General features: G+C 43.8%; 2 protein-coding genes across 7 annotated transcripts in view; both read right to left on the reverse strand.

Moving 5' to 3' along the window:
• CAPN10 (calpain 10) overlaps positions 1-7,089 on the reverse strand; it is a 38,069-nt gene extending 30,980 nt beyond the window's left edge. Inside the window, exons 1-3 of one of the 6 annotated variants that reach the window (XM_056565593.1) lie at positions 6,896-7,089; positions 6,644-6,774; positions 6,434-6,565 (exon numbers count right to left, since the gene is read on the reverse strand). In XM_056565593.1, coding sequence (XP_056421568.1) covers positions 6,434-6,565; positions 6,644-6,769 — 258 coding nt within the window. In that variant the 5' untranslated portion in view covers positions 6,770-6,774; positions 6,896-7,089. Of the gene's footprint in view, positions 1-6,433; positions 6,566-6,643; positions 6,778-6,843 lie in introns of all 6 variants that reach the window. The other 5 variants (XM_056565590.1, XM_056565592.1, XM_056565589.1 and 2 more) reach the window with 5 other exon arrangements.
• An 11,318-nt stretch (positions 7,090-18,407) lies between these two features.
• The window catches only part of RNPEPL1 (arginyl aminopeptidase like 1), a 35,169-nt gene continuing 32,129 nt past the window's right edge, over positions 18,408-21,447 (reverse strand). Inside the window, exon 11 of the mRNA XM_056565594.1 lies at positions 18,408-20,838. Within this exon, the coding sequence (XP_056421569.1) occupies positions 20,596-20,838 (243 nt within the window). The 3' untranslated portion in view covers positions 18,408-20,595. The remainder of the gene's footprint in view (positions 20,839-21,447) is intronic.

Below are 21,447 nucleotides of genomic sequence, written 5' to 3' on the forward strand. Positions count from 1 at the left end.
ATCTGGACAGGACCCATGGCTGCTGACCTCCATGACCATTGCGAGTCTACACGCCTGCTGAGGTGTTGTGCTCTTAGCACAACACTATCTGGTAAGCTCCCAATGTTTTCTGCGTACATTGAAGCTCTGTTAAAATGCCTACACTAAGAGCGCACCTTGTTTTTCTTTCTATTTTATTTGGTACACAAGCATGTCAGTGATACCACAGTATTAAGAAGTGACATCAGGACAAAAAAAAAAAGCGTAGTTGTAGTTTTTGTCCATTCCGGAGGTGGATACACTGTCAATGCAGTGTTTTATAAATACTCATATGTCTGGTAGGATATCAGAGAAACAGTGATCAATGTTATCGGAACTCCACTGCTCCAGCCTGCCATGGCTTACTGGAGCACTGAATGGACTGTGAGGAGGCAGGTAAGAGCCCTCCAGCAGTCCTCTCAGCTGATCGGGACATCACAATTTCACTGCGGTGGTAACGATCAGCTCGCTGAGATAGCCGGGAGTAGTTTCCCCCCTACCCCCCCAATTTTAGACGCCACAATCAATTTTGATTGCAGCGTCTAAAAGGTTAATGCCAGGCGATGTCCAACATTAGCCACAGGTCCTTGCTGCTGACAGCAGTCGGGACCAACCAGCTATGATGCACGCTTCATATTTCGGGAGTGGGACAAAGACATACAGGTACACTCTTGGGCCTTAAGACGTTAAATGAACGAATCAATCCGATTGGTTGCTGGAGGAAACTGCTCCACTTTTCCTCAGCAACGGGGGAGATTTATGCAACGGGGAAGATTATGCCAAAATAACACTACTTTAAAACATAATGGCCCATTATACCCAACAGGCCCATTTAGTGTACATATATATAGTGTACCTGTCATCAACAAAAACTTTTTATATAATGTAGATAATACCATTACAGTGATCCTCCGAAGTGTCAGAAAGATATGCCAACATATATTAGGGTACATGAGCAGCTGACCTGTATTTAGTTTAAAGGGGTACTCCGGTGGTCAACGTGTTTTTCCGTTTTTGACTTACCCTATTTGTTTTGTTTCATTTCTATTCTTGTTGTTTAGCCTACTGTATTTCCGTTCTTTGTTGTCTTTTTATCCCCCACTTTCTTTTCCTATCTTTACTTCTATTTCCTGTTTCTTGCTGTGCTGAAAATTACACATCCCAGCATGCCACATGCCTTGCTGGTTTGGGGCGGCTCCTTTTTTTGTTTGTTTGTTCCGCCCTTTACCCATCCTACTATTTTCCCGGGTCAGCCCCTTATACACAGCACACTAATATAATCAGCCCTGGTTGGGATATACTGTCATACACACACAAAAGGGACTACAACTCCCAGCATGTCATTCAGGAGTCTTCAGTCTGTGGTACAACACCAGCATGCTGCCTCTGTAGTCTCCTGGGGGTTGTAGTTCACCACACCTCTGTAGGGCATACACCAGTGTTTCCCAACCAGGGTGCCTCCAGGTGTTGCAAAACTACAACTCCCAGCATGCCTTGACAACCTTTGGGCATGCTAGGGGTTGTAGTCTTGCAACAGCTGGAGGCACACTGGTTGAGAAACACTGGTGTAACATGATGTGTATGCTGAATAGGCTAGAACAGTGTTTCCCAACCAGTGTGCCTCCAGCTGTTGCAAATGTACAACTCCCAGTATGCCCAAAGTCTGTCCAGGCATGCTGGGAGTTGTACTTTTGCAATAGCTGGAGGCACACTGGTTTGTTAACACTAGCATACACACACACACACAACAGGGACTACAACTCCCAGCATGTGTCATTCAGGAGTCCCCCCCCCTCCCCCTATAGAGATCATTCCCAGTATGAGATTTATTCCCCTGCAGACCATACATCCCCAGCCCCTGCACCTTCTCATCCTCCCCTTCAGATAACACTTATCTTCTCTGTGAGGACTTTCTCCTGTGCAGACCTGCGTCCTTAGAATACAGAGCGGGGGGGAGGGGAAGTGAGGAGCTGTGTACTCAGCTGGATGAGATGAGGGGGCGTGGCTTATTTCTCATGCAGACAGAGGGAAAAGAAAAAAAAAGCTGTGACATTTTGTCCACCACAGACTCAGAACATGGCCGACATGGACAACAGTAAAAGAAAACCCTCTGAACTACAGAACTTCCTGCCCAACAAACAGGTAAGAAAAATACATACATGCTGCCAAAAACATATATATTGCAAAAAACTAAATTTACAAAGAAGATGCCATATAATCAAAACAATTAACCACTGGAGTACCCCTTTAATGGGCAGAATGAAGTCAACTAGCTACTATGTTCAATCCATCTCCTGCACCTATATGTTTATTCTGCAGGACTCAAAAGAATAGCATATAAAGATGTGGCTGGAAGGAAACACCAAGCTACAGTCTTTTCAATCAGCTAATTAAATAAAAGGTATTTTCTTTGATATAAAAGGGAGGAGGTGTACTAGTTGTGTACATGCTATGTTAAAGCCCCGAGGTAGTGCTCTACCTCCCAAGTGCATAAAAAGTGTAAATAAAGTGTAAAAGTGTTACACAAAAAAGTGCACAAGGATGCAGTCTATCACAAGCTGTTCTCTTAAGGGTGCGTCAACACGGAGTAATTCAAGAGGAATTTATTTGAGTAATTCCTCTTGAATTCTCCGCTACAAACGAATGCACATCTCCTCTGCCCATTGACTTTAACCCCTTAACGACGCAGGACGTATATTTACGTCCTGCGCCGGCTCCCGCCATATGAAGCGGGGTCGCACTGCGACCCCACATCGCGTTGGTCCCGGCGCTCATCAACGGCCGGGACCTGCGGCTAATACCACACATCGCCGATCGCGGCAATGTGTGGTATTAACCCTTTAGAAGCGGCGGTCAAAGCTGACCGCCGCTTCTAAAGCGAAAGTATCCTGGCTAGTCAGTCAGGCTGTTCGGGACCGCCGCGGCGAAATCGCGGCGTCCCGAACAGCTTACAGGACACCGGGAGGGCCCTTACCTGCCGCCTCTGTGTCCGATCGACGAATGACTGCTCCGTGCCTGAGATCCAGGCAGGAGCAGTCAAGCGCCGATAACACTGATCACAGGCGTGTTAATACACGCCTGTGATCAGGATGAGAGATCAGTGTGTGCAGTGTTATAGGTCCCTATGGGACCTATAACACTGCAAAAAAAAAGTTAAAAAAAAGTGTTAATAAAGGTCATTTAACCCCTTCCCTAATAAAAGTTTGAATCACCCCCCTTTTCCCATAAAAAAAATAAAACAGTGTAAATAAAATAAAAAATAAACATATGTGGTATCGCCGCGTGCGTAAATGTCAGAACTATAAAAATATCATTAATTAAACCGCACGGTCAATGGCGTACGCGCAAAAAAATTCCAAAGTCCAAAAAATGTTGGTAATTTTTTTATACCATTAAAAAATGAATAAAAAGTGATCAAAACTAAAATCGTACCATTAAAAACTTCAGATCACTGCGCAAAAAATAAGTCCTCATACCGCCCTGTACGTGGAAAAATAAAAAAGTTATAGGGGGTCAGAATATGACATTTGTAAACGTATAAATTTTCCTGCATGTAGTTATGATTTTTTCCAGAAGTACGACAAAATCAAACCTATATAAGTAGGGTATCATTTTAACCGTATGGACCTACAGAATAATGATAAGGTGTCATTTTTACCGAAATATGCACTGCGTAGAAACGGAAGCCCCCAAAAGTTACAAAATGGCGTTTTTTCTTCGATTTTGTCACACAATGATTTTTTTTCCCGTTTCGCCGTGAATTTTTGGGTAAAATGACTGTCACTGCAAAGTAGAATTGGTGACGCAAAAAATAATATGGATTTTTAGGTGGAAAATTGAGAGGGTTATGATTTTTAAAAGGTAAGGAGGAAAAAACGAAAGTGCAAAAACCCTGAGTCCTTAAATGGGCACTGTCACCAACTTTATTTTTTGATATGTTGTAGTACTTATGTACTACAACATATCTCTAATATACTTTTATTATTTGCTGCACTCGCTCCCTGCCTGTCAATCAGACAGGCGGGAGCGAGCGCATTGGCTCCCCGGCCACTGGCTGGGAGGCCACTCCTCCCGCACATCGCCGCTGTCCCTGCACGCCCGCTGCTGGACTCTGCAGTAACTGCAAGTGTAATGAGGGAGCGGGGTATGCGGGGCGGGGGCAACGGGCTAGTGCCGTAGCGGGCGGGGGGGGGGGGGGAAACGGGCTAGCAAAAAAAAATATAGGATGGTGGGAGCTACCCTTTAAGGGGTTAATGTTATTTCTGCTGGCCTGTTCACACTGCGGAAATTCTGCTAGCAGAATTCTGACACTGAATTCCGTTCCGCTTGAAGAAAGAGCATGTTCATTCTTCAAACGGAATCCACTAGCAGAAATCAATAGACGTCAATGGTAAAAAAAAATTCCGCCCGACATAGTTTTTGCGTGGAATTCACGCGCAATTCGCGGGCAATTTGCACGGAAATGGCTGAAAAACCCTTCACTTCTTTCTCCCCCATGTCCGCGCGCAATTCCGCACGAAAAAAAAAATCCTTTTTTCCAGCCGTAAATTTTTCAGCGTGAATTACTCTTCATCTACTCCGTGTGAACGCACCCTAAAGGCAAGGGGTCCCCACAAACCTTCCCCTCCAGACTAAAAGGCAGGATCGTCTCTCTCTCCCCCCCCCACCCTCCTTCCCCCTTCGCTGAAGCATAAAGAAAACTACTACTCCCAGCATCCACCAGGGTGGCAACCCAAGTATCAGCTAAGGAGCACAACAACTGTTTGGTATCCCTGTAAAAACAGAGACCCGAGGGCTGCAGGTAGGTGAGAAAACTGATGCCCTTTTGGGTGTCCCGTCCCCTAGAGCTCCAGGAGGGACACCAAAATAAGCACCGCACCCTGAAAGATTCTTGTGCCAAACACTGGTGAAAAGTGAACACACATTGACAAAAAGAATAAATAATAGGATGTGGGCTATGGTAATCTTTCAGCTATTTGGAAGGCTATAGTAGCTGACAGATTCCCTTTGCAACTCAGCATGTCTGATCCCTCCCTCCCCGACCTCATCTGTCATGGAGAATAAAAAGCCTAGCAAATAAAAGTCAGATATATCACCAGGCACCGCATTTTTTGGCTCTAAATATGGACTCGGGAACCAGGAAAGTAAGGTCCCAGGTATATGACATATACTGTGTATACTACTCTCCAGGGTGGTCAACATTCATGTAAATATTTCAACACTGTATATACAATTCAGAAGTACAGTGGTCCCTCAACATATGATATTAATTGGTTCCAGGAGAACCATCATATGTTGAAACCATCATATGTCGAGTACATATGTCTATGTAAAAATGGTAATTGGTTCTGGGGCCTCGGAACCATTGTATGTTGAATACATATCTCTATGGGAAACTGCTAATTGGTTCTGGGATGACCATTGTATGTGGAGTGTATGGGGAGTGTTTAACAAACCAGGGTGCCTCCAGCTGTTGCACAACTACAACTCCCAGCATGCATGTACAGCCATTGACTGTCTGGGCATGCTGGGAGTTATAGTTTTGCAACAGCTGGAGGCACACTGATAGGGAAACATTGATGTATGGGGTGTATAGTGTGTCTATGTATTGTATGTTATGTGTGACATCGCATACAGTACTGTACAGTTCTTTAAATACCTTCAGGGGAGACAGAATGTCCTCCATTATGATCCTGCCGACTACAGCTCTATAGGAAAGGAAGGGGAGGGCAGCCAGCAGCTCATTGGATGCCTGCAGCAAGATGCTGCAGGCTATTGGCTATGGCTGCACTGGGGGGCAGGGCTTACACAGAACTCACAGTGGAAGCCTGTATGAGTTAGCAGGACAGCATGTGAGTAACAGGAGGCAGAACGGGGCACACGGGGCACATTAAACAACTATCTGTCAGTTACTGAAGTTGTCAGCGCTGTCAGATAGCTGTTTGTATGATGGCCCCGACACACAGCAGCATCATATGTTGAGGCTGCCTTCAACATACGATGGGCTCTGAGAGGCCATCATATGTTGAAATGATCATATGTCGAGGCCATCATAAGTCGGGGGGTCACTGTAGTCAAAACTTAAAATTTATTCCATATAAAAACAGTGTAGCAGTGAGACAAGGAACAAGCAGGTAGTGTGGACAGGCGACGTCCGTTTCACACCAAACAGGTGCTTCTTCCGGCCTCCAAAGGAGGCCGCAAGAAGCACCTGTTTGGTGAGAAACGGTCGTCGCCTGTCCACACTACCTGCTTGTTCCTTGTCGTTCTTGATATGGAATAAATAGACTAGATCTGGTTTACAAACACTGGCGTAAAATGAGGAAGTGGCCTGAGTGCCTGGAATAAATAATAGGAGGCCATAGGATGCACCAGGGCTTCCCTCCAGCCCGCCATGGCCGATGCTCATATTTACCTGATGCAGAAGGGGTTGAGACTTCAGCAGAGCAGAACAGGCACAAATGAACCAGCAATCTCCCAGAATGCCTTGCTTCCCCAGAGCATCTCTGCTGTTCTCTGGGAAGAGATGTGGGGATGGAGAAATCTCCTGCAGAAAGATATCACAATAATAACAAGAATGGTGAAGTGAAGGGAAACAAGGAGAGGACTAAGTGAGTGCGACTACCTGAGGTCTCAGCCATGTAATGCGGTCACTTAATGGAGACAGCGGGGTGTTACCGCGGCCCACCAGAGAGGATACACAAGCAGGAAACTCCGGGTCCACATAAAGCCCGGCCACGGGGGGAGGCATGTTACCTGCTGAGAGAGCACAATGGTATCACCTACATGCAGACGGGCACACAGCCTGAGGAGCGGGGGCCTCACCTGACACAACATGACACGGAGCTCACTGACCGTACACACATGCGGCACTCACTTCTCCCCGTTACCGAGCGGCACAGCCAGCTGCATCCCTGACTGATAGCAGACGGCACACCCCGCCCGCTCAGCGACCCACCCTCACAGCGTCATGCAGCGGCGGATAGGTTGTAGTTCACAAGGCGGGAGCTTCTCAACATGTTTCACCGAATCTGACGAGAAGCCATTGGCTGCATTGTCGTCTGTCAGCGGTGTACAGTCACCGCATATTAGGTATTACATGTGTAGGGTGGCATACGGTATAATGTGTGGGACATTCTGTCAGTACTTGTGACTGTATCTACATACATTTGAATAATGCCCCATATTTATTCTGTAGGCAAAAACAGTGATTTTTCAGGAATTGTGGCAAAATATAAAAAATGCCTGTGGTCTCCACTGGTCTTGTCTGAGGCTGCATTCACATCTCGTTGTTGCAATACGGTTCCCGAATCAGGTTTTTTGTAAAAAGATGTATGTCTCAAAACCGGACCGAACCGTATAGACATCCGTACGGTTTGAAACCGTATACGGTTTGAAAACGGGTGTCCGGTTGCATACGGTTTAATACGTTTTTGGAAAAGAAAACAAACGAATACGGTTTTATGTTTGTCCTTAATTAAAGTTCTTCTTGTTTTTTTGCTTACAAAAGTCGCACCAAAAAGTCGCATGAGCACCTAAGCAAATTTTTGTGCGACTTTTGTCTGTAAGCAAAAGGCTACAAAAGAGTTTACCAAAGTGAATTTCATTTTTCACTTTGCACTGGTCAAGCATTTATCAAGTACGAAAGTCGCACAAAAAGTCGCAACCCCTCAAAAACTCCGTAAATGTAAGCCAGCTCGGCCCAGGCTTACAAAACAGCTTTTGAGAGCTAATTTTTATATTGAAATATGATATTACAACTGTACAACAGAGCCTGGGTTGGCCTCAGTCTGCATCTGCACCGTCATATTTTCTCCCAGCTACCCTCACTACTAATGATGGGAACACTGATTTACATCCCCCGCTTGTCTCCCACCCGCCCACACTGCACATCTCCCATCTGTCTGCTAACTGTTTCAAGACTACAACTTGTAGTCTTGTAGCAGGCGGGAGATGTGCGGCGCAGGCCTGGGTGGGAGACAAATGGGGGGGGGGGGACTGTAAATCAGTGTCCCTATCATTAGAAGTAAGGGTAGCTGGGAGAAAATATGAATTAGCCCTGGCTTCACAACGGTGCCGTCGAGTATCTCTATACATATGTAATTCCACATTTCCCGCTGGGTCCTGTGATTGGCCGGGACCGAGCAGCCAATCACGGGACCCGGCGGGAAATTTGATATTACAGTATATATAGAAACTTTGCGGCTCCGTTATATGTTAAAAGGAGCCCGGGGTGACATCATTCTGCAGCCGCCAGAGACTCCTGCAGACGGGCTGGGAGATGTGCAGGAGCCGTCCCTCCCATCCCTCAGTGCTGCAGTACACGCTGAGGGATGGCACGGACGGTTCCTGCACATCTCCCGGCCCGGCTGCGGGAGTCCCTGGTGGCTGCAGGGTTATGTCAGCCCAGGCTCCCTTTGCTATGGCGCCACGGAGTTACATTGATTTTCTTATCACCCCCGGCCAGGGAGTGGAGCGCATTATCGCTTGCTTGTCACCCGCCATGTTGCACGACTACAACTCCCAGCATGCCCTTACAGTAAGGACATGCTGGGAGTTGTAGTTGTCTCTCAGGAAACAATGAGGCCATATATGGTAACAGTAATGGTAATCTTTATTAAACACATGTTAAAAAAATACTGAACAAGTATTGGTTAAAACAGGGTACACATACTGAACAAATGGAGGTGAGTATATCACATAAATGGTTAAACTGAGCGCATTAGAGAGCAGGTAAATACAAAAGTGACCTAAATAATGAAAGATGAACAGGTAAGTATATATATATATATATATGTGAAATCACTTGTAAGTGAAACACAATGCACAAGAGAAACGCTGCCAGACTGGAATATTAAGTACAGATAAATGCTGAACAAGAGAAACATTAGCTGAAGAAAAAAAGAATAATAAAGCAACATAAATGCCAAGCCATGCACCCCCACTCATGATACCTCACCCAAACGTGTTTTCACATGTAGCTTTGTCAAACGCCGCTTGACAAAGCTATCTGCGAAAACGTGTTTGGGGTGAGGTATCATGAGTGAAGGTGAATTGCTGCGCATTTATGTTGCTTTATTATATTATTTTTTAACCAATACTTGTTCAGTATTTTTTCTATGTTTTTTTTAACATGTGTTTAATAAAGATTACCATTATTGTTACCATATATGGCCTCATTGTTTGGTGAGAGTATTGTTAGTGGTGCATGGTTATTTACTATACAGTGCCCAATTTTTTGCTGATGAGAGTTGTAGCTGTTCGGTGGGGGCGGGTAACTCGCCCTCACCGCCCGACTACAACTCTTAGCATGTCCTTACTGTAAGGGCATGCTGGGAGTTGTAGTCCTGCTGCGGTAGGCAGATGACAAGCTTGCCAACACATTTCCCGCACTGCACGACTTCAACTCCCAGCTGTTCACATTATACAAAACATACAATGTGAACAGAGCCTCATACTTACCACTCAGCCTCCTGTCTGTAGCTCCGCCCCTAATAATGTCATCACTTGGGGGCGGAGCTACACTGACCCAGCATGGACAGGGAGCAAGGGAGATAAGGGGATATCCTCTTCTTTGTACACTATATACAGCTATCTATAGATATCTGTATATATTGTATACCGCCCAAAGGGTTAACCTACATTGTCCAGTGTAAGTTAACTCTTGCCTTGCTGGGCTGGCGCATAGCGCACAGCTCAGCAATGTGTATACTGTTTACACATTGCAGGCTCACTATAAATTCTTGCTGGGCAGTAGATATAGGACGTATATCTACTGCTCAGCATCAGCTGTTCTCCTGGCTCTGTATCTGTAAGCACAGCTGAGTCCCAAAATTCACATCAAGAGGATTGCAACAGGTGTCAGGAGTGACACTTGCTGCGATCTGTCCCTTACTACAGGTACTACTGCTCCCAACATGGAGCACACCCTGCTCCACGCTGGGAGTTGTACCTATACTAATAGACAGATCGTAGCGGGTGTCATTTCTGACAACCGTTGTGATCTGTCTATTAATGCAGGTACTACAGCTCCCAGCATGGACCAGAGTGTGCTCCATGTTGGGAGCAGTAGTACCTGCAGCTAAGGACAGACCACAGTGGATGTCACTCCTGACACCCGCTGTGATCTTCCTGTATAATGTATAGATGCGGCCAGTCGCTCTTCTATGGTTCCCTGCACTGCCGTATATACACTGCTCAAAAAAATAAAGGGAACACTTAAACAACACAATGTAACTCCAAGTCAATCACTCTTCTGTGAAATCACACTGTCCAATCAGGAAGCAACACTGATTGACAATCAATTTCACATGCTATTGTGCAAATGGAACAGGTGAAAATTATAGGCAATTAGCAAGACACCCCCAATGTTAAGGAGTGGTTCCGCAGGTGGTGACCACAGACCACGTCTCAGTTCTTATGCTTCCTGGCTGATGTTTTGGTCACTTTGGAATGCTGGCGGTGCTTTCACTCTAGTGGAGTCTACAACGCACACAAGTGGCTCAGGTAGTGCAGCTCATCCAGGATGGCACATCAATGCGAGCTGTGGCAAGAAGGTTTGCTGTGTCTGTCAGCGTAGTGTCCAGAGCATGGAGGCAGGAGACAGGCCAGTACATCAGGAGACGTGAAGGAGGCCGTAGGAGGGCAACAACCCAGCAGGACTGCTACCTCCGCCTTTGTGCAAGGAGGAGCAGGAAGAGCACTGCCAGAGCCCGGTAAAATGACCTCCAGCAGGCCACAAATGTGCATGTGTCCACTCAAGCGGTCAGAAACAGACTCCATGAGGGTGGTATGAGGGCCCGACATCCACAGGTTGGGGTTGTGCTTACAGCCCAACACTGTGCAGGACGTTTGGCATTTGCCAGAGAAAAAATTCGCCACTGGCGCCCTGTGCTCTTCACAGATGAAAGCAGGTTCACACTGAGCACATGTGACAGAGTCTTGAGACGCCGTGGAGAATGTTCTGCTGTCTGCAACATCCTTCAGCTTGACCGGTTTGTCGGTGATTCAGTAATGGTGTAGGGTGGCATTTCTTTGGGGGCCGCATAGCCTTCCATGTGCTTGCCAGAGGTGGCCTGACTGCCATTAGGTACAGAGATGAGATCCTCAGACCCTTGTGAGACCATATGCTGGTGCGGTTGGTCCTGGGTCCCTCCTAATGCAAGACAATGCTAGACCTCATGTGGCTGGAGTGTGTCAGCAGTTCTGCAAGAGTAAAGCATTGATGCTTTGGACTGGCCCGCCCGTTCCACAGACCTAAATCCGAATGAGCACATCTGGGACATTATGTCTCGCTCCATCCACCAACCGTCCAGGAGGTGCCCGATGTCTGTGCACCACAGACTGTCCAGGAGTTGGCACCTCATCTGGAGCATGCCCAGGCATTGTAGGGAGGTCATAAGGGCACGTAGAGGCCACACACACTACTGAGCCTCAATTTGACTTGTTTTAAGGGCATTACATCAAAGTTGGATCAGTCTGTAGTGTGGTTTTCCACTTTGATTTTGAGTGTGACTCCATATCCAGACCTCCATGGGTTGATACATTTTATTTGTAAATTCTTGTTTTTTTGAATCTGCATTAAAAACATATGAAAATAAAAATGATATTTATATAAAGAAAAAAAGTTTAACAAAATTAATAAAATATATATATTATTTTTACATTTAAATGGCCCCTTTCTACCTTTTTATTATTGTCGACTAAATTTTTAGTGCTCGTGTCTGCTTACATAAATTGTTTGAAAAATAAAAAAAAAATTGTTATAAAAATTATAAATTTTGTTAAATACAAATTTTTTCCATCACTACTGTTTTTCACTTTTTTTCTTTGTTACATTTTTTTAGGTAGTACTATTACTCCCAGCATTGAACACACTGTTCCATGATGGGAGTTGTAGTACCTGTACTAATAGACAGATCGCCCGTTGCGATCCTCCTGTATAATGTAAAGATGCGGGCGGACGCTCTTCTATGGTCCCTGCACTGCCGTATATATACACTTATTCATATTTCCCACAGAGAGCTGTTATTGGCCAGATGATTCCAGCCAATCTCAACTCTCTGTGAGAAATATGAATAGGTGTGTATATATGTCAGTGCAGGGGACCATAGAAGAGCGGCCAGCCGCATCTATACATTATTCAGGAGGGTCACAGCGGGTGTCAGGAATGACATCCGCTGTGATCTTTCCTTAACTGCAGGTACTACAGCTCCCAACATGGAGCACACTCTGCTCCATGCTGGGAGCTGTAGTACCTGCATTAATAGACAGATCGCAACAGGTGTCAGAAGTTACACTCACTGCAATCTGTCTATTAATGTAGGTACTACAGCTCCCAGCATGGAGCAGAGTGTGCTCCATATTGGGAGTAGTAGTACCTGCTGTTAAGAATAGATCACAAAGGGTATCACTCCTGAAACCCGATGTGATCATTCATAATATAGCAGAGATGTGGAGTGGCTCTATACAGCGCTGGCATCTCTGCACTATTCTCCGGCCAGTGATGTGAATAGAACATCGCTCGTTTATATTTCCCACTGAGAGCTGTGATTGGCTGCAACCATCCAACCAATCCCCACTCTGGGCGGAAAATATGAATGAGTGATGTTCTATTCACATCACTGGCTGGAGTACAGAGCAGAGATGCGAGCGCTGTATAGAGCCACTCCACATCTCTGCTATATTATGGACGATTGCATCGGGTGTCATGTCTATTAGTACAGGTTCTACTACTCCCATCATGGAACAGTCTGTTCCATGCTGGGAGTAGTAGTACTCCCTAAAAAAAATATTTAAAAAATTGAGGAAAAAAAAAGTGAAACACAAACACTATTAAAAATTAATTAACATTTCATTATAAAAATATACATTTTGTTAAATACATTCTTTTTCCATCAATACTGCATCCTTTATTTTTTTGGTAGCCAACACATATTTTGGGTACCAAAAAAAAAAAAAAAAAAAAAAAAAAGGGAGCCAAAAATGCAAAAAAGAAGCAAGAAAAAAACGCCAAACACAGGAAAATGCTGGTGGCACTTTTTCTGGCGTTTTTTTTCTTGCCACAAAAAATAATAAAAAAAAAAACAAGTAGAAACTTAGCCTAAGGCCTCGTCCACACTTCGAAGTAAAAGCTGAAATTCTGCTTGTCTGCTCTCAATTGAGCCCGTTGCTCTTTTCTAAAGAAGTGCATCATTTTTCAATTCCATGCGGAATTGAAGCTGAATTGATGCAGAATGGCAGATTCTGAGGAATGGCAGATGGAATGAGGAAACTGCCAATATACTAAATGCCTCTACTGTTCTGCTGTATTTACACAGGAAAATCCAATGTCAATTGACACAAGAAGGAATAATGTAGATTCTCCCTAAAAAAATCTCACCTGTTTAACCCAACAAGAAGTGCAGCGCTGCCTTATTAACATTTAGGCTAGGTTCAGACTACGGAATCTCCGAGCAGAAAATTTGCGCCCGGAGATTCCGAGTGTGGCTAGCGCTGGCTAAATCAGTCGGCGCTAGGACCGCGCAGACATTGCAGTCTCCAATAGACTCAATGTGTTCCACGCGGATTTCCGCCTGAAGAAAGAGCAACGCCTTTCTTCAGGCAGAAATTTCCAAGCAGATTTTCCGTTCACAAATTCCGAAGTGTGAATTTGTGAACGGAAACCCATTCACTACACTATACATTTTAGCAAGCGGAATTTCCGCCTGCAATTTCAAAGCGGAATTGCAGGCGGAAATTCTGTAGTCTGAACCTAGCCTTAAAGACACATATCACCGGGCCCAGATATCATCCATCCCAGAGTTTTGCAGGAATTAACCCCTTAAGGACCGGGGTTTTTTCCGTTTTTGCATTTTCGTTTTTTGCTCCTTGCCTTTAAAAAATCATAACTCTTTCAATTTTGCACCTAAAAATCCATATGATGGCTTATTTTTTGCGCCACCAATTCTACTTTGTAATTAAGTCAGTCATTTTGCCCAAAAATCTACGGTGAAACGGGAAAAAAAAATCATTGTGCGACAAAATTGAAAAAAAAACGCTGTTTTGTAACTTTTGGGGGCTTCCATTTCTATGTAGTACATTTTTTGGTAAAAATGACACCTGATATTTATTCTGTAGGCCCATACGATTAAAATGATACCCTACTTATATAGGTTTGATTTTGTCGGACTTCTGGAAAAAATCATAACTAAATGCAGGAAAATTAATACGTTTAAAATTGTCATTTTCTGACCCCTATAACTTTTTTATTTTTCCGTGTATGGGGCGGTATGAGGACTCATTTTTTGCGCCGTGATCTGACGTTTTTAACGGTACCATTTTTGCATTGATAGGACTTATTGATCGCTTTTTATTCATTTTTAAATGATATAAAAAGTGACCAAAAATGCACTATTTTGGACTTTGGAATTTTTTTGCGCGCACGCCATTGACAGAGCGGTTTAATTAATGATATATTTTTATAATTCGGACATTTCAGCATGCAGTGATACCATATATGTTTATTTTTATTTACACTGTTTTCTGAGGGGGGTGATTCAAACTTTTAATAGGGGAGGAGTTAAATGATCTTTATTCACTTTTTTTTTTTGCAGTGTTATAGCTCCCATAGGGACCTATAACACTGCACACACTGATCTTCATCATTGATCACTGGTTTCTCATAAGAAACCAGTGATCAACGATTCTGCCGCATGACTGCTCATGCCTAGATTTCAGGCACTGAGCAGTCATTCGGCGATCGGACAGCGAGGAGGCAGGAAGGGGCCCTCCCGCTGTCCTGTCAGCTGTTCGGGATGCCGCGATTAGCCGCGGCTATCCCGAACAGCCCGACTGAGCTAGCCGGCAACTTTCACTTTTAGCCGCGCGGCTCAGCTCTGAGCGCACGGCTAAAGGGTTAATAGTGCGCGGTGCCGCAATCGGCGCTGCGCGCTATTAGAGGAGAGTCCTGGCTTCACTATGACGCTGGGCCCGCCGTGATATGACGCGGGGTTACTGTGTAACCCCGCGTTATATCAGGAGAGCAGGACCAAGGATGTACCGGTACGTCCTTGGTCCTTAAGGGGTTAAATGTTGTGCTAGACAGACCCTTATTTCTGACATGTAAAGATTCTATAAAGACAGGGATGGTTCAACAGGACTGGCACTTAGCAAATGTGGTACTGATATTCAAAAAAGGGTCAAAAAGGATCTGAAAACTATAAGCCTGTAAGTTTAAAGGGGTACTCTGGTGGAAAACGTTTTTATTTTTTATTTTATTTTTTTCAAATCAACTGGTGCTAGAAAGTTAAACAAATTTACAAATTACTTGTATTAAAAAATATTAATCCTTCCAGTACATCAGCTGCTGTATGCTCCAGAGGAAGTTGTGAATTTCTTTTCAGTCTGACCACAGTGCTCTGCTGACACCTCTGTCTGTGTACAGAGCAGGAGCAAATCCCTATAGCAAACCTCTCCTGCTCTGGACAGTTACAGACTTGGACAGAGGTGTCAGCAGAGGTCAGTTATAGATTGGCCCAAGGCAAAGCTGTGGATGTGGTATATCTGGATAAGGCATTTGATAGGTAAGGCATTTGATACTGTGCCACACAAAAGGTTAGTACATAAAATGAGGATGCTGTGACTAGGGGAGGATATATGTAAATGGGTTAGCAAATGTCAAGGGATTGGGGAGACATGTCATATAGAGATCATTTCTGGGACTCAAGAACTTGAGTTGTACTGAGCCCATGGAACCACTGGTATACATGCTGTCATGAGACCCAGTACTGACAGCTGTTCTTAAAGGAGTAGTCCGGCGCACACTTTTCAAATTTTATCCGGTCCGGGCTGCAAAAAAAAAAAAAGAAAAACTTTCTCTTACCTGCCAACACGCCCCAGGAGCTCCGGTACAGGTGTTCGGTCGCCGAGCTGTTTGCTTCTTATTTCCTGTTAGCACGACACGTCACACGGAGCTTCAGCCTATCATTGGCCGAGGCGGGACATCGCTGCGGCCGTTGATAGGCTGAAGCTCCGTGTGACATGCTGGCCTAACAGGAAGTAAGAAGCAAACAGCCCGGCGACCGAACACCTGTACCGGAGCTCCTGGGGCGCGCAGGCAGGTAAGAGAAAGTTTGTTTTCTTTTTTTTTTTTTTTTTTTTGCAGCCCGGACCAGATAAAATAAGAAAAGTGTGCGCCGGACTACTCCTTTAATGTAGTAACCAGTGTTCCAAATTCTTCTACCCTGCAGATCACCTGATTGATCTTTTCAGGTAACAAAAAGCACATTTGTTGCCTGGAATCTAGGAGGATCTCCATAAATGAACAAATCTTGGGATCTTTGATGACACTGTTGACAGATTTCCTTTAAACCTCTCATAGGCCAAGATATGATTTTGATCTTTTAAATTTATAATAGTTTGGAAGCCATCTGGCTCCCTTACCAGGAATAAAGTGGAGTAGAAAACTCTTACTTTCTTCTGATGGCAAAGGAAATCACCTCCACTCCCAAGAGCCTGCATGACAATCTGTTCTGGCAAACCTTTGCTTTATTGTGCTTTGAATAAACTGGCTGGCAAAGATTCTTTACCATTTGTGGGCGAAGTGGTATAATCAACCTTCCTATCTGGATCTTTGTGTCATTTTTTGAGGGGTCAGAGCTTGAAAAAAGGTGCCCTTTAGAATTTTAGGACCCTTTCACTCTCCAACTCTGAGTCTCCACTAGGATACCTACTCCCCCTCCTAGGACCCGACTTTCTTGGCTGCTGCAGGATGGTTGGAAATCCCTTTCTTTTATCTGAGGCTGTCTCCAAAATAGCAGTTAGGGATGAGCCAAGCAGAAATTTCCCCTCATATGGGACCCCACAAAGTTTTGATTTTGAGGTAATGTCTGCTTTCCATTTCTTGATCCAAAGAGCTCCACGTGCAGAGTTGGAAAGAACAGCAGATCGTGCAGAGTTTCAACATATCCGCCGAAGTATCAGAGATGAATATGACTGTTCTTGTAGGTGTAGGAAAGGTAGACAACATTTTTACCCTAGGGTTGCCTTCTCTAAGTCTTGCTGTACTTGCTCCAACCATATCCACTTAGGGGGTTGCAATCACAGGCTTGAGGGCTGATGCTTTCCAGCAATTTTCAAAAAGATCTTCTTCCTTTTATCCATAGGGTCTTTGACCATACCAATGCTTTCAAAGCGGGATGAACCGTAGGTGCCCTATATCAGGTAGCAGAGTCCTTTTCTGCAAAGGCATATTTATGCTTAAAGGAGTACTCCGATGCTAGTTTTTTTTTTTTTTATGGTAAACTAACCCTAAAGCAAAGTTATATAACATTGTAAATTATTAACCTTATCCATATTGCTCTTTTCCTGGTCTTCTCCCGCATTTCTCCTAACGGAAGCTGACTCCTTTTTCTTCAATCTATGACGCTCGACCGCTGTTTCTTCTTGATCCGCCGCCATCTTAGCCCGGTGACTCATCGCTCCCATGAGTCACTGCGGGCTGTGCCGGCCTCCCAGCCCAGAGTCTGCTACTCCCCCAAAGTTAATTTATTCTGCGCATGCGCAGTACTAAGCAAATAGCGCAGGGCTAACGCTAGGCTCCTATCGCTGCCTACGTTAGCCCTATGCTATTTGCGTAGTGCTGCGCCTGCGCAGTACTACGTTAGCCGCGCGCAACCCCGCTAGCGGTGATGGTAGGGATGGGAAGCATTCTTGTGACACCGCTAGTGCAGTGTTTCCCAACCAGGGTGCCTCCAGCGGTTGCAAAACTACAACTCCCAGCATGCCTGGACAGCCTTCGGCTGTCCGGGCATGCTGGGAGTTGTAGTTTTGCAACAGCTGGAGGCACCCTAGTTGGGAAACACTGCGCTAGTGGGCACATGGAAGGAGGGAAGGAACTTTATTATAATTTCCTGTGGGGGGGGGGGGGGGGAGAGCAGCAGCTAACAGGAAGCTGGCGCAGGGAGTCATAGGAAATGTAGTCTTTATGACATGGCTGCTTACTGCTACAGGTGGCAATTACAAGTGAATGGCTGGGCCAAATTTGACAAATGAGGTATTGTTGGAAAGGTCTTCATACTGGGCCTGTGTAACACACTGGGCCCAAGCCAATAAATTAGTAGCAATCTCCCTTTCACAATTTGAAATAAAACACAAAAAAAACTAAACAAAACGCAATGGGGGTTTTGTGGGTTTCATAATTCCCCATTGGCGTTTTGGTGGTCGTTTTTGCAGAAATAAAACAAGTAGAAACTTAGCCTTAAAGCAGTGATGTGGCTGCTGAAAAATTGATAAAGTAGATTATATAAGGAAAATTAGGACTATTATTTTTAAATTTGTATACAACTTTGTGGATGTTTACAATAGGAAATTAAACTTCCATCTTTCTAAACAAAATTAAGAAGTGTCAGTAAAAGTTAAAGAGCAGTTTTTATTTTTTATTATTTTGAAATTCACCATCAAAAAATTTGTTTACAGCAATACAAAAGAGCATGGCATGGCTGATCAGTAAAGCAAGTCATTGATTTGCTGGCAGATGCGGATCATGTGGTGTCATTTTTATATTGAAAAATTCACTGGTAGTAAATGAACAGAACTTGCTGATATGTAAACATCTGGACAGAGGCTGTTTGCACTTTTTTTTATGCTTTTTTTTTTTCCAAGTCCAGGTTCCATTTCCAAATTTGCATTAAAAAAAACCCACAAGCCAGACTGCACTGTGTAAACATGGCCTAATAAAGTCTTATCTCTAGAAAGCTGTTATACAGGGTCACATGTACATAAATGAAATTTGTTAAACAGCCAAAATTCACAATGCTGGTAGCTTCGAAACTCAAATACCATATCTCGAACCGTTTAAATTTGGCATAAGAGCATTGAGATAAATAGTTTTGGAAAATGCACTGGGAAGATAATTGTATCAGCCTACACCATAATGTTTGTAGTGACAGTGAGGCCATTCATTAACAAATGGGATGAACAGGGTAAGGCTAAATTCACACCACATTTGGCATTAGCCTGCATACATTCAAACCTAGGCCTATATAGTCACACATATCTGTCATTACTGCTAGAGATGAGCGAACTTCCAGTAATTCGATTAGTCACAAACTTCTCGGCTTGGCGTTTGCTGACTTTAGCCTGAATAAATGAGTTCAGCTTTCAGGTGCTCCGGTGGGCTGGAAAAGGTGGATACAGTCCTAGAAGAGAGTCTCCAGCCCACCGGAGCACCTGAAAGCTGAATAATTTATGCAGGCTAAAGTCAGCAACTGCCGAGCCAAGAAGTTCGTGACAAATTGAAATACTGGAAGTTCGCTCATCTCTAATTACTGCTATTAAGAAAAAAAAGTATATAATGTCATAAGTTTCTTTTTATTTGGTTGGGGTCTGAGTGCTCACACCCCATTCGATCAGTAGAATGAGTGGAGAGAGTAGCACGTGACCATGTGCTTCTCTCCCTACTCTGTGTCTATGTAAGCAAGACTGTCTCATAGACCTACATTATTAGACGGTCTCAGTTACTTAATACAGAGCAATGAGAGAGTTGTTGTCTGAACATTTATACCCCAACTGATCAAAAAAGGTTTTAGTAATGACAGTGCCCATTTAAATATATATAGCCACATCACCGTATACACTGAATGATTTTTCTGGTGTACACGCTGATAGTACAGTACAATGATCGTGTGAACTGAACCTTACGTAAGCTATACGGAGTAAAAATTGGTTATGTTCCATCCCAACATCACACTAAAACAAAATTTAAAATGGTAACTATGCACCAAGGGCATTTAACAAAATTAAAATCTCGTAAAATATGACAACTCAAAGTCGGTGCAGTTTTAGGAAGAAAAAACAACCCATACTCGCTGGCATTTTGCATCAACCTTACAAGTCCTAGTATAAAATTTTGAAATCTGCTTTGTGTTTTGACTGACCACAGAAATAGTCATTCCAAATTTGTGCAATTTGGAGACCCATGAACACACTAAATATATTTAATAAAAAAAAAAAAGTTATGGGACAAATGAAAAGAAAAAAGACTTCGGGCTGTGATCAATCAAAAGTAGGATATCAAAATAAGCTCTAATAAAAAGGAATAGCTACATAGGTAGCATTCAGAAAAACAAACTGTCACCTGCAGTCACTTTGCTGTGGTCTGTCACGTAGGCTACATGGTAAAAAAAAAAAATTACTTTAGGCCATTAAGTAAAGATGAGGCTTTTGAGCAGGACAACCCCCTATATTTTCAGAGATGTACTGCCACTTGGGTTACATCTGTTGTAAAGCCCTAGTCTCAGATGTAAGATGCATAGATGTTTGGTGAATGAACTCCAAGCAAACTACCACAGGCTTAACGAAAAACACAAATCTATATTCACCACTTGGCACCTTTGCCCTCTGAAGGCTTAATGTACATCATTCCATCATTGGGCTGAGTGGTTTTCCCACCTGAGCATTCTTGGGTGGTACAGCATATTGCTTCAACCACCACAGTGCAAAGAATTACTTTCTCCTCCTCTGTTGGGTCTGGGCAAGGCACAGCCTGAATGAATGAGAAAACTGCTTAATGCAAACATCCTTGCTAAGTGAGCAGTGTCAGGCTGTCACATTCACGTCCCTGAGAGAGGAGGAGCCTTGTGTACAGAGCTCTGTAGACAGGACCGGTAATGCAGTGTCTGACTGCACCACAGAACCTCCCTGGGCCAAGATCTGTTGTATAGTTTTACGGAGATTCGGATGTAAACGTCCATGTGTCTGATAGAAGATCTCTAGGGCACAAGATTTCAGTGGTCCAGCACTGAGGTCTTCATAAAGAGGAATAGTATACATCCTAGATGTCTAGAGGTAATTAAGAAAAAAGAAAGAATTATATACCTAACAGAGCACATAGTGATACAAAGAACAAAAAAAAAAGAAACAAATTTTTTTAACAAAAAGCAACTCATTAGCAACAATGTTGCCATAGCCATCAACACATACAGTTGTAAGTCAAGTAAATGAACCCTTCTAAAATTGAGTAATTATTAAATATGCCTAGATTGATCTATAATAGTGACTTAAAGGGGTACTCCTTTAAATCAACTGGTGCCAGAAAGTTAAACAGACTTGTAAATTGCTTCTATTAATTTTTTTTAATCCTTCCAGTACTTATTAGCTGCTGAATACTACAGAGGAAATTATTTTCTTTTTGGAACACAGAGCTCTCTGCTGACATCACGAGCACAGTGCTCTCTGCTGACATCTCTGTCCATTTTAGGAACTGTCCAGAGCAGGAGAAAATCCCCATAGCAAACATATGCTGCTCTGGACAGTTCCTAAAATGGACAGAGATGTCAGCAGAGAGCACTGTGCTCGTGATGTCAGCAGAGAGCACCGTGTTCCAAAAAGAAAATAATTTCCTCTATAGTATTCAGCAGCTAACAAGTACTGGAAGGATTAAGATTTTTT

Source organism: Hyla sarda, chromosome 3, assembly GCF_029499605.1.
Source record: "Hyla sarda isolate aHylSar1 chromosome 3, aHylSar1.hap1, whole genome shotgun sequence".
Lineage (NCBI taxonomy): Eukaryota > Metazoa > Chordata > Amphibia > Anura > Hylidae > Hyla > Hyla sarda.